This window comes from Anolis carolinensis, chromosome 5 (genome assembly GCF_035594765.1).
Source record: "Anolis carolinensis isolate JA03-04 chromosome 5, rAnoCar3.1.pri, whole genome shotgun sequence".
In the NCBI taxonomy this organism is placed as follows: domain Eukaryota; kingdom Metazoa; phylum Chordata; class Lepidosauria; order Squamata; family Dactyloidae; genus Anolis; species Anolis carolinensis.
In genome coordinates this window covers 196,614,122-196,636,962 of record NC_085845.1, presented here as the reverse complement: position 1 = coordinate 196,636,962, position 22,841 = coordinate 196,614,122, and the positions used below count along the sequence as shown (strand labels likewise).

The following is a 22,841-nucleotide window of genomic DNA, read 5'->3' as shown; positions in this document are numbered from 1 at the left end:
GGACATCACAGTTTCTTAGTAATTAACTCTTTCCAGACTATAGTACACTCTGGATGATGCAATCAGTATGCAATACAGGCAAGACACAAATTTCATTTAAACACTACCAATACACAAATCCCACATTAACATATAGCACTAGTTCTACTGCAAGGCAAAAGGAGACTAGGCTTGGTTCTACTACGAGAGAGAGGGTCCAGCTCTATTGTGAGGATGAGACCACAGGTCTTGTCCTTCCATGGACCAAATGAGCTATCATTAGCCCTACTACAAGACAAAGTGAAACTAGGCACAGTCCTACCATGAGGCTAAGAGCCTTACTGTCAGGTTCATGACCCTATAGTGAAGCTAAGCAAGACAACATTAGTTCTACTGTGTCAAAAGCAGACAGGGCTTCCTTAGCATAAGTCAAAATGAGATAGTGCAAGTCCTACTGGTAGAGTCATTATAGATGTTGTATGATGAGGAGCAATGGGTGAGATTTCAGAGGACAGTGAGATCCCTTATGATAGTTGCCTTCCCTCAGGACTGGAGGAAGATTGCCATCCTCTTGCCAGGGTGGAACAAGATAAATTTGGTGGTCTAGTTGGTTTTTCCATGTTGTGTGTGTGTTTGTAGAAAGAGACCTTAGCCTTCATCTCGGACAGTGAAATGTTTTGGGTTAGCTTCTATAAGCAGGTAGGGTGGGTGCTTATACATTGCCAAAAAAGAAGAACTGTATAATACTAACAGCATCCACAAAAGTGAACAAAATAGGGCATCATTTTTGGATAAACTGTACATATCCAGCATGCAAATAAAAAAATGGAATATCATTATGTGGGAAGATTTCGCTAAATGTTCTACCGGTAGTTGGCCACTGCTGACATTTCGTCCAATGCCACTGATGTAGGACTATGCCCACTCTAGCAGAACTGTGAGAAATCAAAATGGTACCTTTTAGACCAGGCACGGGCAAACTATTGGTTATTAGGAATTGTGGGAGTTGGAGTCCAAAACATCTGGAGGGCTAAAGTTTGCCCATGGCTGTCTTAGACCCTTTTTATAGAATGGCCATTAGTGGTAGGACTATCTAGGATGCCCAAGGAGGTTAGGAGTTGGTGCTATGCATAGAGATTATAATACAGGTCAAGTATTCTTTATAGGAAATGCTTCAGACCAGAAGTGTTTTGGGTTTTGCAATACCAGTATTTGCATATACAGCCCTAATGACATTTCTAGGAGATGGAGCTCAAGTCTAAACACGAAAGCCATTTACATTTCACATACACTTTATGCACACAGCCTTAAGAATTTTGTGCATGAAACAAAGTTTGTGTATATGGAAACCTCAGAAAGTAAAGGCTGGAATTTGAAGTATTTTGGATTTCAGACTTCTGGGTGAGGGATGTGGAAGCAGATCTCATGGTGATTTATACTTAGGAGTTGGTGCTCTCATGTTTCCAGGAGAGCATTTCTTTGGACAATATGCTCTCGATATCTCCCTGTTGTTCTCTGCCCAGAGCCCATTATGCTCAAAATCTCTTCCATTGTTTTATGGGGAAAAAGCAGACAACCAACTGGTCCTCCTTGTCTTTTAAAAAGAATCAAAGTCATTTTCAGATAAGTTAGACTGGAGGGGCTTTCTGTCAGCTAGGCTGCAGCAACCCCCAAGCCAAAGAGCAGACTTCAAAATACCAGATCTTGTGCTTAAAGGTCTTCTGGCCAGAAACTAAACCCAGGGCAGACATTTTAACCTTTCACAGCGGGGTGGGGGTTTGCATACAAAAGCTGGGAAACCACCAGACAGCGATGTCTTTGGGAAGGAGACATGGCTATCCGAGAAAGCCCAGAGGGCCAGAGGTTTTGTGTTCCTGCTCTAGCTTTTGTTCCTCGCTCACCTTTCTTTCCCTTGGGACTAAACTTGTATACAGATAAAGATATATTCAACTCATTTCCCAAATTTTCTTTGACATGGGACACAAAGCAGTTAATAAATGCACAGGCATGCAATGGAAACACTTTTTTCAATATTGTAGTTGTTTTCAATATGTTTGTGGGTGCCGGATTCTCAATACACAGTAAGCCTGTTGTACCACACCCAGACCTTTCACAAATTTCATTACTAATTTCAAAACTAATTTTGTTCCGTCACATAGGAGTTGAATTCAAAGACATCTGAAGCAGCTGAGGAAGTAGACTCAGTCTATTAAGGTTCATGCTTAGCAACTTCATTCTCTCAGTTTGATTCTAAGATGCGACAGGTTCCCTTTGCACACTGTTGTGATTGTGCATTCCTCCATAGAGGAAATGGGGTTGGACTGGATATGGATACCCCTTGCAGTGTCTTTCAACTCTATGATTCAATGATAACTGGTCATATATTATCACATAGAAGCATCAAAGGAAGTTTTGAAAAATCTGTCTGTAATGGAGCAAGTTTGAGTGTGTTTAAGAGCCAAATTCCAAATTGCAATATAGTCGTATAGTACAATATAATACTATATAATGCTTATGTAATGTTTATATTGTGCTCTACTAATAATATAATTTATTGTATGTATATATAACTTGTAAGCTGCCCTGAGTCCCCTTCGGCATGAGAAGGGCGGCATATAAATGCTGCTAATAAAGAAATAAATAAATTCCTATAAAATTAGTATGCAGATATCAGTACACAAACATCAGTGAAATTATACATACTTGTGTGCACATGTCTGTGTGCATGTTCATGCCTATGCACATATGTCTTGTTTAATTGTGGGTATGAGAATGCGGATCTTAGCGCTTAAATAGGTTTATAGTGGGAGATACGGACCTTCAAACAAGCTATAGAGTACAGCCTCAACATCCATAGAATCCATATCTACAGATTCATTTCCTCATGCCTGCCAAAATATGTCCCTTCTAGGCATTTTCTATACCTTCAGCACAACTACAGTAGATTCTCACTTATCTAACATAAACGGGCCGGCAGAACATTGGATAAGCAAAAATGTTGGATAATAAGGAGGGATTAAGGAAAAGCCTATTAAACATCAAATTATGTTATGATTTTATAAATTAAGCACCAAAACATCCTGTTTTATAACAAACTGACAGTAAAAAGCAGTTCAATACACAGTAATGTTATGTAGTAATTACTGTATTTACAAATTTAGCACCAAAACATCACAATGTTTTGAAAACATTGACTACAAAAGCATTGACTACTAAAAGGTAGACTGTGTTGGATAATACAGAACATTGGACAAATGAAGGTTGGATAAGTAAGACTCTACTATGTATGGTATTCTTGGGCAGCAGTCCTTCATTTCAATAGGGTTTGCTATTTAATGTTTTCATGTGTCCATATGAAGTTTGTGAATGTAGCCCCTGCAGATACAGGGTTGTATTGTATGCTAATAGGTTAGTGCTTCAATAGAAGTCATCTGCCTTTGGCACCATAGGCCTTGATAATATAAGACCTTAATACCAGCTCTGGCAACAGAGCAACAAGCATTTCCGATGCTTGGTTGTTTCAGAATCTCTGTAACAAAATGCTTGCCCTATCCAATGATACAAATTAGGCTGCAGAAAATTAACTTGTGAATGTCGATAGTTGTAACTAGGGAAATGAATGCATTCCTGTTAATGTGGCAAAGGGTGAAAAGGTAATATATTGCATTAATAGTTCATAACATAGATGTGTTATGCAGTAAGGATCTATGCAGTAAGGATCCATGGTGGCTGGATTGCTGACCTGAAGGTTGGGTTGCTGACCTGAAGGTTGCTGGTTTGAATCTGTGAGATGGGGTGAGCTCCCATCTGTCACCTCTAGCTTGCAAGGACATGTCAGAAGCCTCCCAGCAGGATGGTAATATATCTGGACATCCCCTGGGCAATGTCTCTGTAGAGGTCCAATTCTCTCACACCAGAAGCGATTTGCAGTATGTTCTCAAGTCACTTCTGACATGATTTAAAAAAATCTATGCAGGGATGTTTTCTATTTCGGGGTATGTGTGTGAAAGTTGGGCCATGATGAAAGCTGATAGGAAGCACATGCATTCATTTGAAAGCTGGTGCATACTAGGGTCTGCTTAAAAAAACAAAGGTTCATAAGCAAAATCCTAATCTTTCCCTGTAATCCAAAATGACTAAATTGGAACAGTAATCTTATGGACCTACCATGAGATTATAATACTTTAAAGCCGAAGGCAGTAGAAAAAGAGGGAGTTTACTGATCTTTTAAAGAAGTCCATGGTGTCATCAGACTCTTCAGTAACTCTTTTTATAACTTTTTAAAGTTGCCTTCTCTGGCTTTTACTGTGCACTCCACAATCTGATCTCTAGTAATGATAGGATTTGTAGTACAAGGCTTCTGGCTACCAGTATTAAAAACCTCTATAATCAGAACAGTAAATGAAGAGCAACAATAAAAAAGTAGGGAAATTCCAGGCAGGAAACAATCAGGGCCAGCTAACATCTCCCAACAAAGGATTCCCCCAGGTAGGAAGAGCCAAGCTTTGAAGCTGCAAAGCCATTCAATGCTAATCAAGATGGCCAACTGCAACATTCACACTTACCTCAAACAGACAAGAGTACTTTCTCCCACCCTGGACATTACACAGATATATAAATCCCAGTTTCCAACAGACCTCACAACCTCTGAGGATGCCTGCCATAGATGTGCGTGAAACGCTTAAGCGGCTGAGGGTGAAAAGGAAGGGGCCTGAGGCTGTTAGGAATGGTGGGAGTTGGAGTCCCAAACACCTGGACGGCCCACGTTTGCCCATGCCTGGTCGACCCAGATGTCGAGACTTTAAGGAGGTAACACAGCTTGAAGACCATACAACAACCCAATAGGAAACTTTTTTGCACAATTAAAAAAACAATTAAATTGTTTCCATTCTGAAGGAGTTCCCTTGAGACAGTGGGTACAAAAAGAGTCAGGGCTTTCCCATATTTCCCCCCCCTCCCTCAAAGCCTTTGGAGAAAGCAGTCTTGATTTAAGGAGATGGATAAAAAAAATCCTCCTCTGAATTTTTCCAAACAGATTAGGTCTAGATCTTCCCTGTCTCTTTCTCTGAAAATGCTCCAAACAAAGCCACTGCCAGACATAACATTGTTTAGTTGAGGAGAGCTGGGCTGAGCAGAAGCCGCCAGCAAAGCCGGAGGTGAAAGGACCGGGATGGAAAAAACCGAACGAGTCCGGAGCCAAATTGTTCTGGAAAGGATCAGCGGAGGTTCCTTGGACCGTTTTTCGTGGCTCTTTGAGGTTCTCCTCTCCCTTTCATGTGATGCTTTGGAGGCAAGGAGGATGAGGGGAAATGGCAAATGGCAAAAAACCTCAACAGCAGACACCTTTTGAGCTGCATTTCAGACAGACCTAGAGAAGATTGTGGGCTTTGCATAACGGTTTCATCATTGTCAGGTCTTTTAAAATAACCCACAGGGACATCAAAGACATCCCACCACGGTTTGGCTTGCCTGACGTGGAGTCTGTGGAGCCATCTAGAGAAACACTGCTAATTTATACACATAATACAAGTGAAAATATGTATGTGTGTGTCTGGCTGGGGAGTCCACTTACACTACAAACTCCCACTTTAACAAATAGTTATAGCTCACACTACTCAGGAAACACCAATTGCCCTCCATCCAATGACAATTCAGGTTATAGCGAGCACTGTGAACATGTCCAAGAGCCCTACCAATGTCCCACAAACACCATACTGCCCACCACCCAAGTGAAGGCTTTCATATGGGGACAACTTCATCCTAGATTTTCTGTCTTTCCTCCACCACAGACATCCCAGTGTTTCTTACTCTCACAATTGGTGTGAAATTTGCATGACTCCACCCACTGCCTCTCCCTTAACCTTTTCCTGTTCTTTTCTACTGCACACAGCAAAGAGAGGAATTCGTCAGCAACTGAACATACTAGAGAGGTTTGCGGAGAATTCACCATGATTTATAATTGTTGTAGGTACTGGGATGTATAGTTCACCTGCAATATTAGAGCACCCTGAATTCCACCAATGATGGACCTGGAACTAATACCTGATATGCTGAAATTTGATTACTGGAGGGGTTTGGGGGGAACTGAGCTTCCTTTTTGGGAGTTGTAGTTCACCCACAACCAAGGAAACTGTGACTTCCACTGATGATGGACCTGGACCAAACTTGGCACACAGAAACCACATGTCTAACTCAACCTACTGAAGGGGTTTGAGGGGACTGACTCACCATAATGGGAGTTGTAGTTTACCCTACCACTACAGAGCACATTGAACCCCAACAATGATGAATCTAGAGCAAACTTGCCTAACATAACAGACGTTCAGTACTGATGGATTTTATCAGGGTTAACCTGGCATGATGTCAGTTGCAGTTAATCCACAACCGTATGTATTTTGTACAATTAGAAAAATGACTTTTTCAAATAACCTGGGCAATGCTGGGTAACCAAGCTAGTATTGTATATTTACTAGGTGCTTCTTTTTTGGGGCACCTGTGGAGGGAAGAAAGACCTCTTTGCTCTGGGGATGGAAAAGCCCAATCACATTAAGAATCTATTCTTGCTCCTATAATGCTTAAAGCATTTCCACCTAAACATTAGAAAGATTCCATTTAAACATTAGGAAGAACTTGGTAATGGTTAGAACTGTTCAGCAGTGGAATCTGCTTTTCTGGAGCTTTTAAAGCAGACGCTGGATGACCATCTGTCAGGGATGCTTTGATTGTGTGTTCTTGCATGGCAAGGTGTTGGACTGCATCGCCCTTGTGGTATCTAGGATTTTATGAACAACTACCCTGCAAGGTAGGCAAGTCTTAGCTGAAGGTAGCAGCTGGCCTGAAAAAGAAATGGGAGAGGAAGCAATAGCTTTAAAGAGAGGTTGACGTGGTTTGAAAGGGGTTTCACTTCCCTTTTGTGCATTCACACAGAGCTTGTCTCCAGCCAAACAGGTCTTTCAGGATTTGGAAACAATGCTAAACCCCCCTAGGGACTATCTTTACCAGAAGTAAAAATTGGCTTGAGTGTCTCTATTGCACAAGGAGGCCCCTTTTCTTCCCCAAACTTTATTTTTATTCTGGTGGATCCAAAATTGAGTGCCTGCCTTTAGGAACTTGCCAGCAAACCTAAGCTATTTATGTAAAGCAGAATCAATGCTGAAAACTGCCGGGTGAATGTTGTAGTTAATTATGAACACAGGTTATAGCTGTTCCATCTTGAACTGCTCCGGATCTCTAGTTTAGTCGGCTACTTCGGATTCTCTGCTGTAGTTCAAGGCAGTGCATCAGCGCATTTGAGCAGCAAATACATCCAACTACAAATCCCAGCATTCCGTGGAAAGGAGGTCTGATGGTAACAATGAAAACAAACTAATATAATTGGGCAGATACTCTATCACATTTGAGATAAGCTCAGGACAACATAAATACTTCTCTTTCCCCACAATTTATTTCCAGATGTCAAATTAGGGTTTTTTTTTCTGTGTCAGGAGCGACTTGAGAAACTGCGAGTTGCTTTGGTGTGAGAGAATTGGCCGACTGCAAGGACGTTGCCCAGGAGACGCCTGGATGTTTGATGTTTTACATCCTGTGGGAGGCTTCTCTCATGTCCCCGCATGAGGAGCTGGAGCTGACAGACAGAAGCTCACCCTGCTCCCCAGAAACGAACCGCCGACCTTTTGGTCAGCAGTCCTACTGGTATAAGGATTCAATTAGGGGTGAGAATAATAAGATTCAGGCACATGACTACAATTCCTATGACTTAGCCTCTTGGGGTAGTTCATCCTAAAAGTAAGGTTTCTAAGTTTATAATATTGTTAAACCCAATATTGCTAAAGGCTTCAGATCCTTTCGCATCATGGAAGCTAAGCAGGGTCAGCCTGGGTTAGTACTTGGATGGGGACCACCACCAAATCCCAGGTGCTGTAGGTTCTATCTCAGAGGAAGGAAATGGCAAAACCACCTCTGGATATTCCTTGCCTAAGAAAAGCCATGCATTTAGAGTGAGACATTCTGTCCTTCGAGATAAGGGAAGTCGGAGGTGAAGCAACTCTGCTTTGGGAGAAGAGAACATATATAATTTAGGATGAGAAGTGAGAGAGACATGACAAAGAGGGGAACAACCCGTCATTAGGGTGTTGAGGATGGGAAAAGAAACTGAGGCCATCTCATGAAGCTGAATAGTGGAAGATGTAGGATAGGCGCACAAGAAGACTTCTTTGCATGTCTCAAGGCTAAACTATGGAATTAGTTTGCTTCCCTACAATGGCTGCTAACTTGGGTGGCTTGAGAAGGGGATTAGACAAAGCCAGGAAGGAAAAAGCCACCGTTGGCTGAATGTTGTGATTTCTAATACTGCTATTGTGTGCCTTCAAGTAGTTTTCAGTTTATTAAAACCCTAAGGCAGACCTAACTTGGTGTTCCAGCAGGGATTTGAACCCTGTTCTCTGGTCGCACTCCAATGCTCAGACCATTATGCCATGTTGGGTCCATACAATGGGTCCTCTACTTTCACAGGAGTTAGGTCTCCAGGACCTCCATGAGAATGGAAAAACCACAAATTAAAAAAAATTAGTATTTTTTTAACCTGAGGAAACACTTCTGTTTCTCCAGCATGACGTAATGGTCCACTTTTTCCAGAAGTCGACCCTAGAATTGTGACTGGAAATCTCTAGATCCTCTAGCATAACTTAATTTAATTTGTCAGACGCTGGCCATGGAATTGCATTGAAGGACCTAAAATGCCCAGAGAAGCGTGACTGCATGGTCAGTGGAATGTGCAGATAACTCAGAATTACAATCAAGAGGACTTGATGGCAAAATGCAGAAACAGAAGGCTCTTTATGCACCCTTTAATTCTTTAAAATCAAAGATTAGATGTTGAATTCTATAAAAAGAGAATGCCTGGTTATAGATTTTGGAAATAATTCTTTTTTTAGGGACTGCAACTTCCACAATCCTCTAGCAAGCATAGGAATGGCAGATCAAAAAAGAAATATTTCCAAGCTCTGCTCTAGTGTTTCTTATTCTGTCAACGACACATGATTGAATAATAGTCTTTCTGATAGAACAGAAGTGGGTGTTTATGACTGTGGAAATGAAACCCCAATGTCTATTTTAGTTTTGCAAGTTTAAAAGTAGCAAGATTCCTTTAGAACTCATTCCGAAATGCCGGGTCACAATTTATCTTTGAAAACGATCTCCAACCACAGAGGAGAGAACATGGCTTGCCCAACTGAACATGCTGTTCAAGCTCAAAAAGCAACACGAGGTTACCAACAATGTCCAAGAACATGGTTCTCAAACTGAAACCACCCATTAAATCAGATGTAGGAAAAAATATGGCCCTCTAGGAAGTGGCTGGATTGCAGGTCCTACCAGCCTCAGCCATGGTGAAGAATGCTGGGAGCTACAACCTTATTAATGGTTGGAGAGCCACGTGTACTAAACTTGACCAGTTATGCAAGGAGAGTCCTACACACAAGCTTCGCATGGGAGGAAACTGGATCATCTGCTCATATTAATAAGTGTTGGTATTAATTGGGTGGAGGAAGGGGTTGGATCAAACTGGAGGCTGATCTAGGCTGGACCTGAGGAGGAGGCTTCTGGGTTGTTTATTTAGGTCAAATGGGAGATCAACGTAGTGATTGTGGAAGGTTGTGTAACATGGATTTGGGTTTCATTGTTAAGGAAAGTTGACAACTCCTTCCCCACTGGAGATGATGTGGGCACCTTTAAATACCCTCAAGGCACTGGGACTAGATGCAGCTGGTTTGGTTTGTCGGTACACTTCTCATTCAATCGCTTTGTTAACCATTTTGCTCACCTTTCTCCCAAATACTAGGATAGGTAAACACAATGGCCATGTTAATTGAAACTGGTGGTTTTTAGGTAGAATATTGTGTGTGCATATATTTTGTTTGCACCAATTGACTTGACCTGTCAGCACGGTCATCTTGCTCTAAAAATCTCTCTCTGTGTGATAGGATACTTCCCGCAAACTGGTCCTTCTTTTCAAGAGAAGGGAGGAAGCAGATTTTGATACTTTTCAAAAGTGTATCATGTTTTATTAATGTGAGATGCGAGTTAGATATTATCTCTTAATTTGATTACATTTGTTCCCCTCTACTCTCCCATTTTTATTCTAATAGCAACTCTGTGAGGAATGAGAAGTTTGAAAAGTAATAGTTTACAATGAACAACATTGAGTATCCCTTATCCAAAATGCTTGGGATTGGAAGTGTTCTGGATTCTGGATTCTCCCCCCCCCCATTTTGGAATACTTGCATATACATAATAATAATAATCCATCCATAATATTATAATAATCCATCCCTATAATAGCAGCATCAAATATTACCATCCTAGAACTCAATGACAGAACAGTTATCAGACTCGAAAGGTGCCAATTGTGTATTTATATGCATATTTTTTATCAATGTTTAATGTATTTAATTTTAACTGATTGAATTGTTTGTAATATTTTTATATTGTGTTTTATTGTAAGTCCCCTATGGGTGAGAAGGGCGGGATATAAGTATTGTAATAAATAAAATAAATAATAAATCTCCCCAAGGGGACTCGGGGTGGGTTACATGGGCTCAAGCCTGGATAATTGCAATCATCAGAAAAATAAAAACACATCACATAAAATACAATTATACACATTAAACATTAAAAACACAGTAATCAACTAAATATAATCTAAAAACCTGAGTAAAGATTGTAAAAATGAACTGGGCCAAAGTGCACAGAGTGAGTAATGCAAACTAGAGAATTAGGTAGGAAGCCAAGGTGCTGCAATTGATAGGAGACTTGGGATGAGGTAGACCTTGGGATTGTTTCTAATTGTAGGGATAAAATAAAGTGCATTGAATATGGTATTGGTCACTGGAATGAGAACCTGACATGGGTGAGTATCCACTCTCCAAAAGCCTGCTGGAAAAGCCAGGTTTTAAAGATATCTTAGGGATGGGACCCAAGTCTTAACACGAAATAAATTTATGTTTCATACACACCTTTATACACTTAGCCTGAAGGTGATTTTTATATACCATGTTTTTAATAATGTTGTGCATAACACATTGAACATAAGAAAGCAAAGTTCTCAGCCACCCATGTGGACAATTATGGATTTTGGAGTATTTTGTAATTATGAATAAGGTTTACTCAACCTGTGCTTTTAACACTTTTTTTTGGCTAAGTGAGAGGGGAATAGAATGACTTTAATATTATCTTTGCATCTGGAAACTCTATTCTTTCCTGACTCCAAATTAGTCTGTGTTAGTGTTTACTCATTAATCATAAACCATGGCCTTTTGTGGTTGTTTGGTCCATTTTTGTGTTTTTGTAAAGTGTATGTTTTGAGACAAAGCAAGTTAAAAAGTTAACATTTTACTAAGGTGTGCATTTTAAAACAATGAGTCATGTTAAATAGCTTGAAAAATAAATGTTTCAAGTTCTGGTGATATTTACATTGTGTCACTCTATGAGTAGTTCCCAACCTGTGGGTCCCCAGATGTTTTGGCCTTAAACTGCTAGAAAGCCTAACAGCTGGTCAAGTGGCTGGGATTTCTGGGAGCTGTAGGCCAAAACACCTAGGGAACCACAGGTTGAGAACCACTGCTCTATATGGTGCTGAAGTCATGGGGTGCCATCTGGTTTTGGAAGTTAAACGGGGTAGAACAGAGATAGGACTTGGATAAGCAACCATCAGAAAATAACAAGGATTCTGACTAGAAAAGATTTCTGCCTGAAACCTAGAGAACCAGAGCTGCCCTTCAGTATTGACAATACAAATTCTCATTGTAGATCTGCTTATTTGAAACCTAAATAAATACCCTAAAGCAGGCATGGGCAAACTTTGGCCCTCCAGGTGTTTTGGACTTCAACTTCCACAATTCCTAACAGCCTACCGGCTGTTAGGAATTGTGGGAGTTGAAGTCCAAAACATCTGGAGAGCCAAAGTTTGCCCATGCCTGCCCGAAAGGCACCAGGTCCTGTCCGATCTCAAAAGCTAAGTAGGTTCATACTTGGATAAGTGGTTGCCAATGAATCCAAGATGCTGTAGACCAGTGGTTCTCAACCTGTGGGTCCTCAGGTGTTTTGGCCTAAAACTCCCAAAATTCCCAGCCAGTATACCAGCTGTTAGGATTTCTGGGAGTTGAAAGCCAAAACATCTGGGGACCCACAGGTTGAGAACCACTTCTGTAGGCAATATTTCAGAGGAAGGAACTAGCAAAACCACCAATTGAGTATTCCTTGCCCAAGAATACCCTATGAAATAAATGGGTTTGTTATAAGTTACCAACTGGTAACTAGAAGGCACTTACATATGTCTGCTTCCTCCGTTCAATTTCAGAGAAGGTGGTTGGGGGCAGGAGAAGTGGCTTGTCCAAAATGCTATGATGAGCTTTTCAAAGAAATAGTTATCTCTTGCGGTGTAAAAAGGAGGAAGTAAGTGGGAGGGAAAAACAGCGTCAGCACCTTTAAGACTAACTGTTCTTTAGTTTCACAAGAGCTTTCATGGATATAAGCCCACTTTGTTGGACAGAATACTGAGTTGTATTAAGGCCTCAAATATAAAGCCCATTTAGCCAGAAAAATGCAGTTTCCCCCATGATTTCATAGCATAGACCCACTCCTAGCCAGTTCTATGTAAATATAGTGATTTTATTTATTTATTTAAAGTATTTATATTCCACCCTTCTCACCCCGAAGGGGACTCAGGGGGGATCACATTATATACATATAGGGCAAACATTCAATGCCCATATACACATAGAACCGAGACAGAGACAGACGCAGAGGCAATTTAACCTTCTCCTGAGGGGATGTTCGATTCTGGCCACAGGGGGGAGCAGCTGCTTCATCATCCACTGTGACGGCACTTCCTCATTCGAACGTCGTAAATTAGTTAAATTTGCCTCCCCACTTTATAAGTGGTACCTTATTTCCTACTTGATAGATGTAACTATCTTTCGGGTTGCTAGGTCAACAACAAGCAGGGGCTATTTTTTATTTTTTAATTGACGGGTGCTCACCCCACCACGGGCTGGCCTCGAACTCATGACCTCATGGTCAGAGTGATTTATTGCAGCAGGCTGCTCACCAGCCTGTGCCTGTGCTTTTATAGTGAAACACAAATGTATGCCTGTGTTTTGTACCATGGGGCTAGAAGTGGGGAGAATCCAGTAGCAGAAAAGAAATCTATTTTTTAATTCACTAACAGTATGGGAAAGGTAGTCAGAAAACAGAACTATAGAACATACCACAATCTGAATGAAAAAGGTTTGAAAATATAACTTCACATTTGAAAATTGCAAGCCTTAAAACAAGTATACTCAGAGTAAGGTGTTAACTACATGTGCTGATTTTGCTTATTTACGGTTGATAAATTGTTGGTAGAGGAAATGCTTTAGAGTCTCTTGCACTTTAAGACAAGGAAAGCGGAGATTATACCTGACTCTGCAAAACCACATTCTGTGGCTTCTCGAGACAGAGTCAGTGCAGCCGTTTGTGATCACAAGAGAACCAGACCTGTCACAATCCAGACTGCCTTTCAGACAATCATGAAATTTTAATTGGACAACCTTGCCTCTAAAAAGCGCCATTGAGCTGTTCAGTTTGTTTTGAAAAGACTGTGGGTAGTGTTGTGGGAAGTAAGGGAGGAACAGAAAAAAACAAGAATAGGCTATAATGGCTATTGGAACTGTCCCATAAAGCAGGCATGGGCAAACTTGGGCCCTCCAGGTGTTTTGGACTTCAACTCCCACAATTCCTAGCAGCCGGTAGGCTGCTAGGAATTGTGGGAGTTGAAGTCCAAAACACCTGGAGGGCCCAAGTTTGCCCACGCCTGGTATAGATGCATAATCAGTCCAATCGGGTGTTTGATAGTGTGAAATGCTCTCCATAATAATGCTGATTATTTAATTCAATGTCTTGTTCTCCTTGTTATGGTGCAACTGGGACTTTCCCTTCTACAAGAGAGTCCTGCCGGACCGAACCATAAGGTCCATTTAGTCCCCAAAAGCTGCTGGATTGATTTTTCCATCATGCGCAGCCAACACGGACAATGGATACGGATAATAGAAAGGGAGCCACGAATCAGTCCAATGTTGCATTTCAAATAGTGGCTACCTAGGCACAATTGAGATAGTGATAAGGAATTTAGAGAGCATCTTATTCTTGTTTACTTCGGGGTTGTTGTATGTATTTCGGGTGTATGGCCATGTTCCAGAAGTATTCTCTCCTGACGTTTTGCCCACATCTATGGCAGGCATCCTCAGAGGTTGTGAGGCTCACAACCTCTGAGGATGCCTACCATAGATGTGGGCGAAACGTCAGGAGAGAATACTTCTGGAACATGGCCATACGCCCCGGAATACATACAACAACCCTGTGATCCCGGCCATGAAAGCCTTTGACAACACCTTGTTTACCTCCTTCATTCCCCATGTTGGCTCTGAACACCAAGGTGGCATTTAGCTACTCTTACTTAACAAGCAGTGATTGACCTATTATCTGTGATTCTACCTAAATCCTGTTTTAACAGGTGAACTAAGTTAATGATGGTTACTGTCTCTTGTGGAAGAGAACTTCATAAACTAATATACATTAAGTGAGAAATCGACAGTAAAAGAATTCTAGAGCGATAAAGTATTTAGGGCATCAGACTAGGACCAAAAAAGCCCAGGTTTCAAATCTCCATATTTCAAAGCTTTATGCACGAACTTTCAAGAACATCTACGATTTGTTTGCTATAATTGGTGAAAAATATAATTGGAGAGAAAGTAGAATAATAGTGTGTTTATATGGGCCAAAGAAACAATGTTCAAACAAAAGAGGCATTCTGATATGGTGATACTTTCCCTTTGGACTTGTGCTACTCAAGGTAGTGGTCTGTGAACCAGTGCTGATTTGCTGACTTCTGGTCCATTTTATGTTTGTAATATAATTCTGGGGGAATATTGGGACCTCAATTATGTTCAGATTATGTCTTGCTCTAGAATAGGGATGGCTAAAATCTGTGCCATCCAGATGTTGTGAATCTAAATCTCCAGTTGCTCATCACCATTGGCTATCATGACTGGGAATTTTAGATAGCATCTGGAAGGCCCCATATTGGCTACCCTTATTCAAGAATAGTGGTTCCCAACCTTTTTTGACTAGATACCACTTTGACTAGGGACCACTTGACCAGGGACTACTTGACAACATTAGTACCATAAGGTCTATTTAGTACCCTTATTAGTACCAAAAGGGTTACGAATCAGTTTTTGGTCAACTTTAAATTGGATTTGATTATTTTTGGTGCTGATTCAGAAAATTGCATTGGATAGACCACATCAGCTTTAGTTTCTGATACAGAACATATTCCATCCAGTAGTCACCATCTGCTTGCCCACAGAAAACCATATTTAATAATCCTTGGTACTATAAGAGGGCTTCGCAAGACCAGTCGCTTTTGTTGCAATGTTGTAGTAACGGTGAGACTGCGGACCATATTTTAGTTCTTCCGGACTACTGATGGTCCAGGTTGGGAATCACTGCTTTATTTTTCTCATTGTGTAACTTTGAGACATTTCCAACTTATGTCAATCCTAAAGTGAGCCTTTTATTGCATTTTCTGAGGCTGAGTCTGTGCGACTTAGTCTTCCTTAAAGTTGGATAGTCCTCCAAGGAGGAGAATGGATAGGAATCTGATTTATAACTGTATCTTGTTTCTTTGTGCTACAATGATGAAGGAGGCAAAAGATAAATATTCAAATATTAAGGCTCCAAATACTATAGAATGTGTATTACCTTCAAGATTCTTGAAAAGGAAGGGGTGATCAGAGACTTGGAAAAAAAGAGTAGAAATTGGAAGACAAAAAGATACATTTCAGTGTAATGCATTTATTTGGAAATATTTTGGAATGCATTCCGTAATGGAGCATAAAGTGAAAATATTAAGGAGAGATAATGCATGTTGTTGTTTTTTCCCCAAAGGACAGATTGCAAATAGAATTCTAGCTTTCTACATACGAAGACAATTTCACACGCTGCATAGCGAGTTCATGGAATTTACCAGTGCAAAACATGACAGAGATTGCCAGCTTCAGTGGCTCTGAAAAAAGAAACAGACAAATTAGTTTTAGGAAAGCTGAACTAAATACAGCTTGGTCCAAAGATAGTTTGATTTTTCCACTCAAATGCCATTTTCCACATGTCTTCTTGCACTGCATTCCAAGCCACTCAGTTGACTCAAAACACCTTAATCTTGGGAGTCCACGGCAAAAAGAAGCAGGACGCTCATCAGGAATGCAGGATGTTTAATTCTATGGATTTAATTGGCCTTATGATTGTCTCTTACTATGCAATTCTGCATTCTCTTATACAAACCATAGTTTTGTCTTTGGTTCCAGTTGGTGGCTTAAAATCTAACCCACTCCTTTGCTGTTCCCTATGTGTCATGGGCATTTGCAGCATTACTTTAGGGAATTATAGGGGACGGCTTTATGGGTTCTTGACTTATCCATGAAAACTTATCCATGAAACTTATCCATGAAAACTTATCCATGAAAACTCTTCCCATCACACATCTGAGATGGTGTGCCAAATGGATATTCCTTCTGGATGCATGTGATTGTTCCCCACAATAGTGAGGTAGGGGGAATATCACATAAATCGAGCTGGTTTTATGGGTTGGGATACACCACTGTGTGTGGAGCACCTATCTTGTTTGTAAACTTGGGTACGTGTAACACAGAGTTGTAGGTTGCAGAGCTGTTTGCTTTTGAAAGCTATAGATAATATTACGGAAGGCAATACCGATCCTTGTAGTGAGGTGTCTGAAAAGAGGGTCTTAATGGAAGGAGATGTGAGATGCTACTGGTAGCAGAAGGGATTTTTCAGGACACTGCAAATGCTCAGCTACTTGTGCAATTGTTGGTGTCTGTGCTCCATGCACAAACTCTGGTTGTCCTGATTTGGCAGGGACAGTCCTGATTAATTTTCTGTCATCCCAGTTTTTTCAGATGCTTAAAATGTTCAAGTATCTCTCTTTTCACCCGACTTTCTCCCTTTGTCTTCAGCTTGCTTCAGTTGCTGCAAAGTGAGTTAAATAATGCAAAGGTATCAAAATGTGAGGCTGCCTTTCCCGTCACTGTTAGCATTTTTGCCTCTATACTCCATTTTTCATACCTTTGCTAGTAGTTTCTTCAATGCCTTTTCATTGAAAAGCTTCTTTGGGTTGCTAAGTAGCAACCCTAACATTTAAAGAAAGGGCTTTTCTCCCCCTTAGCCAATATGGTGTAATCGTTTTACCCAACTTGGAAAGGGCTTGTTCCCAAAATAGGAGCTGGCCTGTCCTGGACCACTGTCTGAATTATGCTTTGCCCCATTAGTGTGCTGTTCTGTTATTGTTGCTATGAAAACAACGGTGCCCAAATGGGTCTTTGGCCTGACATCTTTCAAAAAGTCTTCCAAATGTGATTCATGTCAGTAATGTCCATGTCTTTTTCTTTGGCTCAACTGTTAAAATATTCCCCCCCCCCCAAAAACATTCACGTCTATTAACTGATACATGAAATCAGTGAAATATAAATATACTTTCATGTTAGAACCAGTTCCTCCATCCCAAGACTGAGAAAACTTAAAAGAATTTTTAAACAAAAGCTATCTCTTAGAAGGAAAGGCTAATACTGTACACTATTAATGTTTCCATTTCCATTTCCTATGAATAGTATACAAAAATAGCTGGATAATATAAACATGAGTTAAGTCATAAGCCCACCAATTTGAGTGTTCTTCCACCTATGAATCAACTGAAGCTTAAGCTGGATAATTTCCCAGTTGAGCAGAGGTTTTTTTTCTTTTTGACAGGTGATCATGTTGCTTGGAGCATTCCGGGATTTGTAGTTCCTAAAGGTACATTTTCCATGCTCTGATAATAAGACCGATTCTATACATAACACTGTGGGCATTTTAATGGCTGTGGCTATGGAACTGTGAGAGTTGTATCATCATAACTCTTTGGCAAAAGACCTTGTAAAACAGCTCCCAGGATTCAATGGCATTGGGGTCATTAAAGTGGTGTCAAACTGCATTAATTCTACAGTATAGATGCACCCGGAGTTCAAAAAGATATTTGCACTCTATTCAGCAAAGGAGAGAAAGGAATGGGATTTCGCCCTTCCCAGTAGGCTCAGGTGAAAGCGCTGTAGGCTCATGTAATTGAAATGAAAGCCCAGAGCAAAAAAGGTCTGATGTCTTGTCAATTGAAAAGTGTTGAAGTGTTTGTGTTTCTTTCATTGGGACTGACATTTTTTTTATTGTGTCAGAAGGGACTTGAGAACATACTGCAAGTCGCTTCTGGCGTGAGAGAATTGGCTGTCTACTGAGACGTTGCCCAGGAGATGCCCGGGTGTGTTACCACCCTGCTCTTGCCCATGCAAGCTAGAGCTGACAGACAGGAGCTCACCCCTTCTTGCAGATATGAATTTCCAACCTTCAGGTCAGCAGTTCAGCCGGCACAAGGGTTTAACTCATTGTGCCACCATGGCCTGACGTGAGTGAATCCAGGACATGTTAGCAATCCCTTGGATAGTTATGGCAAGTTTACTGGCATGACAGGGAGAAGGATGACAATCTGTTTAAGTGTGCTTCAGTTTTCCTGAGCATCTACTATCCCACCCACTTGCCCTCATAGATTTACCTTTAGAGAATTTCCCTCATTGTTCCAGTTGTTTGGGAGTCTGTTGACATTTAGCAGTGTACCATGGGAACATTACATATATTCAGAAGCAATATTTTTATTTTTATTTCTATTACTGTGAGTCTGAGCCGCAACATGCAGAATCGACGCTTGTGAATCCTTTGGCGAAATGGGTTCTGCCTCTAGTCACTTTGAAGTTTTCATATTTAGATTGCAATCCTACATATTCTTAGGCGAGTCAGTAGGATTTCCTCTGGAGAAGATGTTGTTATTCTAGCTATGCATGATGAGAGTTTTATTAGTTTGGAAAGTTTCTGTCCAAAGGAAAGTCAATCACTTTTTAATTTAATGTTATTAATATATTTTATACTGCCTTTCCAATTAAAATATCACTCCGGATGTCACAATCATAATACGTCCTCCCTTGATCCGATGTGTTCCAGATGTGCCGGTCTTGACTTCTGTTATCCACAGCCAGCATGTGGATGATGGGGGGTGCAGTTCAACATAATTTGGAGGCCACCAGGCCGGGGAAAACTGTTCACTCGCATGTATTTTCATAATTATGTTCATAAATGAATGGAAGCAATTGAATACTGCCATCTGTTAACCTGGTTTGACCCCAGGCATTTTCACACATCATTTGATCTATAATGCAAATATGAAATTTACATTATTAGAATGTATGCATTCTTCTGCATCCTGCATATATTAACAACATCACCATGTGGCTCCAATAATATATGCGAGGCCGAAAAGCACTTTTCAAATCTCTCTTTTAAAAACTTGCCTAGACCTTATTTGGCTCCGGCTTTGGCATATGCTGCAGTCTTTGCATAGTTCAACTTCTTTATTGTACAAATTGAATATCCCTTATTCAAAATACTTGAGACCAGAAGAGTTTTGGGATTTTGCATTTTTGGAGTATTTTGAAATATCTATATTTGCATATGATAATGAAATATCTTGGAGATGGGACCAAAGTTTGAACACGGAATTCATTTATGTTTCATGTAAAATATACAATATAGACATACATAGTCTGAAGATAATTTCATACAATATTTTGTAATAATGTTATGGGTAAAGTAAAATTTGTGTATGCTAAACCATCAGAAAACAAAAAGTAATCTATTTTTAAAGGGAATTTTGGGTTTTGGAGTAGTTTGGATTTTGAAATTCTGGATCAGGGATACTCAAACCGTAATTGCAGGAAAGCTAAATTCTTGCTTGAGATAACTCAGAATGAAAAATAAAGTGCAACAATAAAATGAATGAAAAGAAGGCTGCTTTCATGGCTTCCCTGTCAGTGGGGTGGTAAATCCATTTTGGGTTTTAATCTGAACTTTAAAGGAGCTGAGCTTCACCCCCCAAATAGATCCAGGACCCTGGAAAGCTCCATTAACTTTGGACTCAAACTTAGTAGGCACCTACTGATCCACTGACATTAAACAAGACTATTTCCCCACTAATATTCATGGTGCATTATAGAGTGACATGAGAATTTCCTAAAGGATATTCCAGTGTAAATGGTAACAGTGAACAACCACCCCCCCGCCAAATAAAACAAAATAAAAAAGAAAGAAAAGAAAGCAGATTACTAGGGGAATGTATAGTTACCATTTCCAGTTCAATGCAAATGCATTGGGGCCGTGGTAGCCGCAAGGAGTTTAGTTTCAGGATCCCTGTAAATACCAACATGTATGGATTATATACAATGGCATAGTAAAATGGTACAGTAGAGTCTCACTTATCCAAGCCTCGCTTATCCAAGCCTCTGGATAATCCAAGCCATTTTTGTAGTCAATGTTTTCAATATATCGTGATATTTTGGTGCTAAATTCGTAAATACAGTAACTACAACATAACATTACTGCGTATTGAACTACTTCTCTCAAATTTGTTGTATAACATGAAGTTTTGGTGCTTAATTTGTAAAATCGTAACGTAATTTGATGTCGAATAGGCTTTTCCTTAATCCCTCATTATCCAAGATATTCACTTATCCAAGCTTCTGCCAGCCCGTTTAGCTTGGATAAGTGAGACTCTACTCTTACATAAAATGGCAAAATCAAGGTTTGCTTTTGGGAATTTTGGAAAAGATTTTCAAGCCTTCAGTAGTGGAATTTCTAGATGCAGAACTGGTGGATACAGAGGGCAGACTGTCCTTAGCACTTTAGGCATATCAAAAATCAATGGATTTTACCCTGACCTGAAGGTCATGGGTTCGAATATGCGAGACGGGGTGAGCTTCCGTCTGTCAGTTCTAGCTTGCATGTTCTCAAGTTGCTTCTGATACTATAAAAGAAATAAATGGACTTTAGCTGGGTAATTTCTTCCTCTTGTACTTGTCACTTCTATGTAAATCCATGCTGTCTTCTCTCCTCTTTTCCAGGAGTGTATAAATGGCTTCCCTTGCTCTGTTTGTTGTTGTGTCCAAAAGTTAGCCTTCTGTACTCCCGCTCTCAAAATACTAGGTCCTTAACTGGAGACTCTGGGAACTGTTGCCCCAAATTAATACTCCTCCCAAACTTTGTCCAGTCCCTATTTCCTGTCTGCTGCCTTTTGTTAAAATCCATGTACATGGCTTGCGGTTGTTTTTAGTGCCGATGTGTGCGCACACGCCTCATTGAGCATTTTGTGGTGTGTGTATTTAGATTTGTCATTCTTCTGGGTTCAGCCTCACATCCTGGTCTCAAGCTGATGCATCTCTGAGTAAGGAAAGGAGGAAGGAGAAATTAATTAGACCTGAATTTCTGTGTGGCTTTAACCCAATTCAGACCAGATGACCAGGAGTACAGTTGTAGGCACAAACTCTCACTTTGGAGAATTTTGTAATCTTGTTTGCAATTGAAAGGGTTCACAAAAAAGTATGTAATTAGTGGGAAAGGTGCACAGAGATTCATGATATTACAGCAATGATTGCTAAAAGTGAAACACTGCATACAAAAACTGAATCTATTAGGAAATGCTCATAAAATGTACACAAATGTTCACAAGGAAGTTTCTTGTATTGAGAAATTTTGTTAATGCATGTGAATCAAGGTTCAAACATATACGAAGTCTGGAAAATTAGACATTTGGAAAAGCCAGGACCAGAATCCTATGGCTTAGTCTCAACCAGACTAAGATCTATATATCAATTAATGAATAATAAGTCAACACATAAGTAAAATCCTTTGAATCGGTGGGCCTACTCTAGTGTGAACTAACAATAGGATTCAGGCTCAAATATTATAGAGTCACCTGTCACAAATGGCAATCCTCTTGCTTTTTTAAAAAAAAAATACAGATGTATCTTAATTCTTGTGGATAGACGTAGGTGTGATTTGTGGGTAGATAGACAATTTGGGATTGGGTTTCACATTAATTCATGTAATTTTGCTGGGCCAAAAGGAAATGCAATCCTTTTAAAATGTGAAACAAATGAATTTATCATGTACTAAGGAGCTAGTGCATAAAACATTGGGATGGGTCCAGGCTGAATTGTGGCTAGATAAGACTCCTTGAAATCAATGGGTCTTATATTGGTCACAATAATCTTGTATGAACTTTAATTTTAGTTGGTCTACTCTAAGCATGGCCAAGTCTGGAGCTAATCTGTTATACATATTCTAAGTTCCTTTGTAATCATTTAATTTATCTTTCTACTGTTCTTTGTGATGTGTTTGGAAAGCTGGCTAAAAAGGACTCTAAGGCCCTAAATAGAAATGACTGTTGCCTAAATTTAATTGATTATCTCCCCCTCTCTGTGTTCCTGTGATTTAATGTGTGCGTGTTCGTCTGCATTCAAGTCACCTGCCAACATATGAGATACCCCATGAATTTCAGGTGTTTTGCCATTGCTATCCTCTGAAATATAGCCTATAGCAGGCCTACCCTAACAACCTACCCAAAACACTTGGAGGGCCGAAGTTTGCCCATGCCTGGTCTATAGCATGTGCTATTCATTGGGGTTATCAAATACAAACACTAATCACCGGGGCTCATCCTATTTAGCTTCTAACATCAGATGGGATCCGATGCCTTTCAGATATTTAGGTTCTTGGTTTAATGTACCCTTCTTATAAAAAATTAGAAACAGGGATGGCTTGAGTGACGATGAGGCAGTGAAGTAATTATAATCCAAGCTTTAGAAGGGTTTCCCAAAATGCTGAAATAATTGGAAAAG

At 40.2% G+C, this 22,841-nt stretch overlaps 1 protein-coding gene across 10 annotated transcripts in view; it reads left to right on the top strand.

Annotated features, from left to right (window-relative positions):
• The window catches only part of gata3 (GATA binding protein 3), an 88,478-nt gene that overhangs the window by 46,470 nt on the left and 19,167 nt on the right, over nucleotides 1-22,841 (top strand). For 6 of the 10 annotated variants that reach the window (XM_062983281.1, XM_062983282.1, XM_062983283.1 and 3 more), the window contains exon 4: nucleotides 17,839-17,883. The exons of the other annotated variants lie outside the window; for them this stretch is intronic. In XM_062983281.1, coding sequence (XP_062839351.1) covers nucleotides 17,839-17,883 — 45 coding nt within the window. The remainder of the gene's footprint in view (nucleotides 1-17,838; nucleotides 17,884-22,841) is intronic. 10 annotated transcript variants of the gene reach the window in all.